At 41.1% G+C, this 7,500-nt stretch overlaps 2 protein-coding genes across 3 annotated transcripts in view; one reads left to right on the forward strand and one right to left on the reverse strand.

Moving 5' to 3' along the window:
* The window catches only part of LOC138010673 (protein DENND6A-like), a 46,289-nt gene extending 45,374 nt beyond the window's left edge, over positions 1 to 915 (forward strand). Inside the window, exon 23 of the mRNA XM_068857649.1 lies at positions 1 to 915. This exon is cut by the window's left edge and continues 2,405 nt beyond it. The gene's annotated coding sequence lies outside the window, so the exon portion shown is untranslated.
* Positions 916 to 5,575: 4,660 nt separating this feature from the next.
* LOC138010695 (uncharacterized) overlaps positions 5,576 to 7,500 on the reverse strand; it is a 6,158-nt gene continuing 4,233 nt past the window's right edge. For both annotated transcript variants that reach the window (XM_068857672.1, XM_068857671.1), the window contains exon 2: positions 5,576 to 7,500. This exon is cut by the window's right edge. In XM_068857672.1, coding sequence (XP_068713773.1) covers positions 7,148 to 7,500 — 353 coding nt within the window. In that variant the 3' untranslated portion in view covers positions 5,576 to 7,147.

Here is a 7,500-nt window from a genome sequence, read left to right on the forward strand (position 1 = left end):
GAGTTTGGAGTTTGGTCCTCTGAAAGAGCTACAACTTTTGGCGTGTCCTTGCGAATTTGCAACAGTACAGTTCATTTCTACCTCGCCTCGTTATAGAAAGTGATCAAACTTTTAAAGAGGGTTTATTAATATTTATGTGGAATTAAAGTGCCTATCACCTCGAAGAAGCCTTTCCGCTCAATAGTCCTCTTTACTTGTCTAAAACTAATCCTTTTGTTCGCTTAGCTCTCTCCTTCGAAGTTACTTTTTTAGAGCCTCTAAAAAGTTGGGAAAACTAGTTTTAATTTGATCTACGACCGAGCAAGGAAGGGGAATGGGTTTGATACCGCGTTGATTTCAACAGCTTTGCAAAGGAAGTTGTGACGTCAACTCGGTATGGAACCCATTCCCCTTCATTGCTCGGTCATGGATCAAACTATGACTACTTTTCCCGGCCTTCAAAGGGATCGCAAAAGTGAGCTTTAATTGGAAAAGTGTTGAAAAAACAAGAAAATATATTTCAGACAATTTCGGAGAGTAGGCAAAGTGGAAAGGTCTCTTGAGGTGATGGACACTTTAAGGTTATTATGCATATTTTATTTTGTTCAAAGCCAAGTGGTTTGATGGGTTTAGGTTATGCCTTTTACAATATTTTTTCATATAGTTCCTTATTTCCCCCGAGTGTCGGTAAATCATTCTATGAACCAAAAGAAACTTGACACTCAGTTACTTTGCTCTAATGGCGTTAAAACGTTGAACCTCCATCGTTGTTGCAATCCAGTACAAAACAAAACCTGTAACCCTTACCGTTTGGTGAAGAGATTTAATTTTTTGTAAATAGTAATAAAGTTTATTTTTGTATGAAAGACAGCTTTTTTTGGGCTTCGCATGCCGCAAGAAAATGAACTGTTCCGCAACATTAAAAATACACTTTTCTGGAAAGAGCGTGTTTAATTAATCTATTTCATGTTTCGCATGAAACTCAGGAAACTGTAGCAAGCTACCTCGCTGCCGCACAAGGGAGTTCAGTTTTCCTCGCGCGTGTAGCTTTTTTTTTCCGGCGCCCTCACCGAACGGATATGTTGACAAAACTTCCCCCCACCCCCTCTAGAACAAATAATCAAAATTGTTATTGTGTAGTGTGTATGTTGTCAGTCAATTCCGGTCTCAGGTTGAATCCGTCTTTACCTAGGTTAAATTCATGATCCACATTTTACCAAGGTTGCTTATGCACTCTACTGACCTAGTTCAAAGCAGCTATCAACCCCGCAAAATGGATTGAAAACATCTATTCCTTCCCGCAAGCTCTATATTTCGTATCTCAAAACATCTTAAGAGCCTGACCAAACGGGAAATGTTTGGCGTTTAAACAACATCAAACATTCTTGGGTGACCAACCATTTTACCGTTTGGCCACAATGTTGGTGCTGTTTGGTCGTGTTTGATAATATTTGAAGACCATCAAACATTCGATGATCAAACAACCTTAAAACATTTCTTTTGTTCTCGTGTTTGATTGGCGAAGTTTTGGTTCGTTTGGACAGCCGTATCACATGTTTGGCGCGCGCATGCGTACTACGCTTTGTTAGCCACTTGTATCCACGTGTTTTCTAAGTATTTGTGACCCATAGGTATTTGCTTGTGGAGTTTGCTCTGGGGTAGACTCTAGCTCAGAGCAAACTCCACAAACTTGTTTTAACCGTTTCGCGACTCATTTCAACATCAGTATGTTTGGTCACCAAACAATGTTTGATGTTGTTTAAACGCCAAACATTTCGCGTTTGTCCAGACCCTAATGTTTCGTATCATCTTATCGGTTTCTCTATTCATACACTGATCCATTCAGTTTCAACATTACAACATTTTAAGGGAATAAACTTAATGTAGGCTCCAAAAAAGGATTCTTCATTTCATCTGTGAGCATAAAATCTAGGTAAAATGAGGATCCCCAATTTAACCTTGGTAAAAATGGATTCAACTTAAGAACGGATTTTACCCGGCAACATGTACACCTGGCGTTTACTTCTTACTTACACCGCACGCCATAAGTTCCCTGTGGAACGTTTAAGACCCCACACACTACGTAGTCGACAAGAGTACGGGATGGAGTTCCCTTTGTTGTGGATGTACTTTTCGTTCGCTTCTCCTCAAATCCAGGTTTCGCGCGGCCATTATTTTTGCGGCGAAAGATGTACTGCTCATGGTGTAGAATAGCTGCAGAACTTCAACCTACTCAAATACTGAAAGACCAACCAAACCAACTCTTAGAAAAAGAGTTGTGGGATAAGCCCATGTCGGAGTTGCTGTTTGCCTTCGTTTTAAAGCGAGTCTTTGTGCACAAACATTCAAATGGAAATGAGTGGAGTATTTTCATGCAAATCGAACTCATTATCTTTTAAATGGTTTAGAACCAAGACTCGTTTTGAACCAGAGGCAAACAGCAACTCGGAAATGGCCTAATCAGTATTAACAAAGATGCTCGATGCTCACGTGCACAGTAAACCGATTTTTGCAAGAGTTGTTAAAAGGTTATCCACTTTTACTTGTTGCAAGCAGGGTGTTTCTGTTTCTTTATGAGAATTGTTTAAGTTCAGGGCCCGGTTGTTCAAAAGCCGATTAACGCTAATCCCAGATTAAAATTAACCAAGGAGTTTATTTCTCTCGGCTCCCAAATGCTGTTCAGCGCTGATATTCGGCAAAACTTTACATTAGAGGAAGTCAATCTTGAAAAACAGAAATAAGCAAAAGAAACTTTCATGAAAAAGTGGAAAACATGAAACAAAAGTTTACGCTAATCCTGGATTAAGTTAATCGGCTTTCGAACAACTGCGCCCAAAGTGCGTAGATAATCTCTTCTTGTTGGTTTGGCCGATTCACCCGCCAATACACGAGAGAAGCCCCAGGGGTTTGGGGAACAAGGGAATAATTTTAACTGAGGAACAGGGGAACAAAGACAAAATATCTTAGGGAACAAGGAGACATAAACCATTTTAGGATCAATATGCTGAAAACAAGTTTGCATGGAAGTAAGTTCGGGAACAAGGGAACATAAGCCAATTTTTAAAGGGAACAACGGAACAAGGATCCCCCTGGGAGGGCTCGCTAGAAGAGCTTTAACGATGAAATGATATATGAAATGGATCATATATGAACTGCGGATATGAAACGAAGTGAAGCTGTGATCTTCGCAGTTATGAACGCAATTTTTGCCATTGCGTAAAGAAGCCTGAAAAATTCAGGACTTCAACGGGGTTTGAACCCGGGTTCAGAAGAGCTTTGTCGTATCATCCTCTTCTGTTCGATGTAAAGGTCTTAAACCCTCCATGTAAATTCTCTAAATGCAGAAATCCACAGTTCTTCCGCCTCATTTGCGCAGGCGCAATTTTAAGAACTTCCCGTGTTTCTGCCATCTCGATTTCAAAGGACTTCTCTTTTGTGCTCAGAGGAAAGATCAGCTTGCTGTTCTTCTTGCAGTCCATGACGTTGCCTTAAATCACCACGAAAGACAAGCGCTCGGTTTTAAGGTCTGCGACCATTCTCGTCCCCAGAGCCCGCTTTTCTTTTGGTCAGCTGCACAAAGGACAAGCAAAAAATATGCGCAGTCGCGGTAATGGTATATTGCTGTAACCGATGACGACAACGACGACGACGACGACGACCATAATTGCTTCAAATTTCTGAGAATGCGCAAAAGGGCCGGAAGTCGTCCTGCTTTGGCTATGGTCCGTGTTCTTGGCGCAGACCAAAAGAAAAGCGGACTCTGGGGACGAGAATGGTCCGCGACGGGGACGCATGCGCATTAGGTGCAAAACGTGACTATAGAGGGCAGATGGCCAGTTGACAAAACAGAAAAAAGACAAAGCCGAAACAAAATTTCACATATTCCCCAATTTTTAACACTGTTACTAATACGAAATTGTTTACTTAGTTAAAACTGTTACATGCCAATCTGACTGTGGAGTTTGCGGAAGTCGGTAAACTTTTATTTGCCACACCCACACCAACAACTTTTGCATCTACTCCGCCATATTTTCGGTCCGTGTTATCTTACCAGAGTCGCTTGATGAATGTGAGCCCAGCGAAAAGCACGAGAGATTTTCAGGTCACAACTCGTCACCATTCAGTCTAGACTAGATGTAGAAGCGTAGAGATCCAACCCTCCCGTTTTGGCGGGAAACCTCCCGTTTTCGCTTTTAAATATCAATCTCCCGGTTTTTGAAACTCTTCCTAGCCAAAGAAAGATTATGTTTTCTTTGTTAAACCAGTCTTTTTAGCGCAATTCTTTGCCGTTTTTCTGTGGTTTATCAGTCATTTTTGCCCCTGCCCTTTGGCGTCCTGGCATGAGCCTGCGGTAAATTGGGCGCGGTAATGAACAGGATTGCCTCGACTTTGGCTACATGGGTCAATATTGGTAAATGTAATTTTAGCGACCCCAACTTAGTCACTTTCTGTTTATGCATAATCCTTACATATAGCCTTCTTAATCGTAATTTCAAAACGGAATGTAACGGGACTAATTAACAATTAGATCGACAGCGCTGTAACAACTTTTTGTTTTACCGCAAATCTTTCCATTCTTAAATCCCCGGCCACTAGCCAGAATTTTCTTTCCCTTAAAAACTCGTTAATTTGTGACCCTATTCTAGTAACTATGTCGGGAACTCTGTTGAAAATGCAATCCCATTATAATCAATCTAGTCGTGAAAATCCGACCCAATCTAGCATCCCCATAATAGGAAGTACACCTCCCGGTGAGCCGGCCATACTTAGTATGTTACTCTGTCTAACGCTAGACGATTTTACTCGTCAATGGGGAACCCCCGGGAGTCAATGGGTTAAGCGTAAATATGTTTAGATTTAAAAAAAAAACCACCGGGGCCCTGTATTTCGAATTGCTCAAATGATTTACTAGTTCATTTAACATAGCCCAAAACAAAGAAAAAATATTAAATTTAATTATTAATTTTTGTGTAATAATTATGTCGCTGACCCAATGTCAGCATTATTTCTTTTCTGTGACATATATAGCCCAAATTAACATTGCTTTTGGCAAAATAGTGGGTAATAAATGCGTATGCTTGAAGAGCGTTGCACGAGTATCGCAGAGGTCATGTGTTCGAATCCACGATTGAAGCCGCCTAAAATTTTCAGGTGTCTCTAAGAGACAATTGTTTTAATATATTGTTTTAATATACATTAGCCTACCAAGCCTCCATACCATGCAGTGAATTGAAAGGAATTCTTGCTTTAAAATGAGGCTTGGTAGGCTAATTTGCACGTGGACAAAAGAATTATAAATGTGACCGCCATTTATGTATAAGGTCTATTGTTTTAACGAAAACGCTGGTCAGCAACCTGGTTCTGGTCATTGCTGTCTAAGATCTTCCAACAGAGCACGCGCCATAAAGAAATAATACTGCCCTCGGCAGCCATCTTGAGAATTGGTTTCACCGTGAGCTAAGGAACGAGGCCTTAAACTCGGGTTTTGCATTTACAGGGGAATTAACCCCGTTAACACGGTCACTGAATGGGCCTAAACAAATTACCAGGGTAGGATGAAATTCATGATGAAAGGGTCGTAATGACACGTATCGCATTTGCACTTCCAGAACAACTTTTCTCTTTAATAAAGAACAGGAATGTACGTACAGTAATTGTATAAAATACTTGAAACACCGCTCATTACGTAAAACACTTAGAATTGTGAAGTGTACATGCGCTGTACACTCTGAGCCTAAAATCAAAACAGGAACAGGCCCAGCTTACTATGCTTCTAAAAAACGGAAGCCGCTGTATTTACCTAAACTGAAAGACTTAACTATCAATCGTTGTTTTGATGAAAGCACAATGACTTAATCCCTTCGCAATTTGTCTTCCTGGATGTTACAGTAGTGTCAAGATCATATGAAAATAGGGAGGAGTGTTGCTGACAGTACTTTGCAGAGTAAATCGGCTGTTCGATTACCGTGGGATTACCGTGGTAAATTCTCGCCCCCCCCCCCCCCCCCCCCGGGGGGCTGAAATTGACATGTCACAGGCGTTTTGGTTTTCTAAATTTAGCGCGAATGGTCGTGTTAACGGGGTGAAATTATAGAGGATTCTACTGTTTGGGATTTAAAATTGTGGCCTTTGGCCGACTATTAACAGGTGACCGCATTTAACGAGAGTTTTCTATAAGAGAATATTTGGCCGTTTTGCCAAAAAAAGTGGCCGCAATAACGAGGTGACCGTATTATCGAGGTGACCGTAACAAGCTGCGTTTACACGCTGAAATTTGAAGCTACCGAGTAAATGACATCTCTTTCCCTACCTATCCAACCCTCTCAGGTCCAATCAGTCAGTTTTGAACGTGAGTAATGGCTGACCGTGAAATCCAAAACTTACTCTCAAAGTCAAAAGACTTTGGATAAAAATCAAAGCTCAAAATTTTGCCAGGCAAGTGTTAAGCAAACACACTTTCAAAATCGAAAGTTTCCTTTTTTTTTTCATTTACTGAAGGTGCTTTCTGCCTTTGGCGCTCGCATACTGCCTAAAGTGAAAGGCGGGTACCTTTGGTACTTCTACAAAAATATATATACGGCACTAACGAAAGTATACAAAAGTAAGACCAAACAATGAAACTTGGTTGCAAGCACTAACCCTCACTTTCAAGTGACGATTGTGTGCACTCATTTTGCATGGACTGGTTCATTATACAATAAATTATAATTGTTATACCTCCCAACTCAAATACGTTTTCTGATTGGAGGAGAACGTGTCACGTGTCGATGGTCAAAACTTCATGACGCCCTAGGGAGAACAAAACTTCATGACGCCCTAGGGCAACAACAACTTTAACTTTCGACTCACACGTGATCAGGTCGTGCACCTTTAAAATGGCGGCAAATCTGTACGCCAGCCGACGTCAAGCAAATAATTTTTATCTGTGTATTGTTCTATTTTGAGTTGGGAGGTATAACAAAACACTTAATGACTGGCCCCTCGGGAAACAGTGAGTTTTGTTTCCCCTTGACCTAAATGTTTCCCTCGGCTTCGCCTCGGGGAACATTGAGGGTCTCGGGGAAACAAAACTCACTGTTTCCCTTCGGGCCAGTCATTAAGTGCTTATTATTATTTTACTGTATACCAAAAAACTTCCCTATGTTTTGGATTCAGGATTTTAAGGCAATTACTTGCAAAGTGCTTCAAAGATGTCCAATGTTTTCTTAATGTCCTTGATTTGCTCTGCCATGTGTTGCACCGGCTTTAAGCTAGCGTTCAGTTCCTCACATCTAGCAATGAGTGTATACATTGCCTTTATGTTAACATCTACAGTTTCGCTCATGTGATCAACACATGTGCTGTAAGCATCGAGACATTCCGTGCTCACGTGCGACATGGCTTTCAAGTTATTCCCCAGGGATGTGAGAAGATGATCCACGTTCCCTGCAATATCATTGGCCCTGGATTCCAAATCCCTGAGGGCTTCAGGATCGACTGGTGGTGTTTCAGACAAGCAGGATTCTTGTACATCTTCCCAAT

This window comes from Montipora foliosa, chromosome 7 (assembly GCF_036669935.1).
Source record: "Montipora foliosa isolate CH-2021 chromosome 7, ASM3666993v2, whole genome shotgun sequence".
In the NCBI taxonomy this organism is placed as follows: domain Eukaryota; kingdom Metazoa; phylum Cnidaria; class Anthozoa; order Scleractinia; family Acroporidae; genus Montipora; species Montipora foliosa.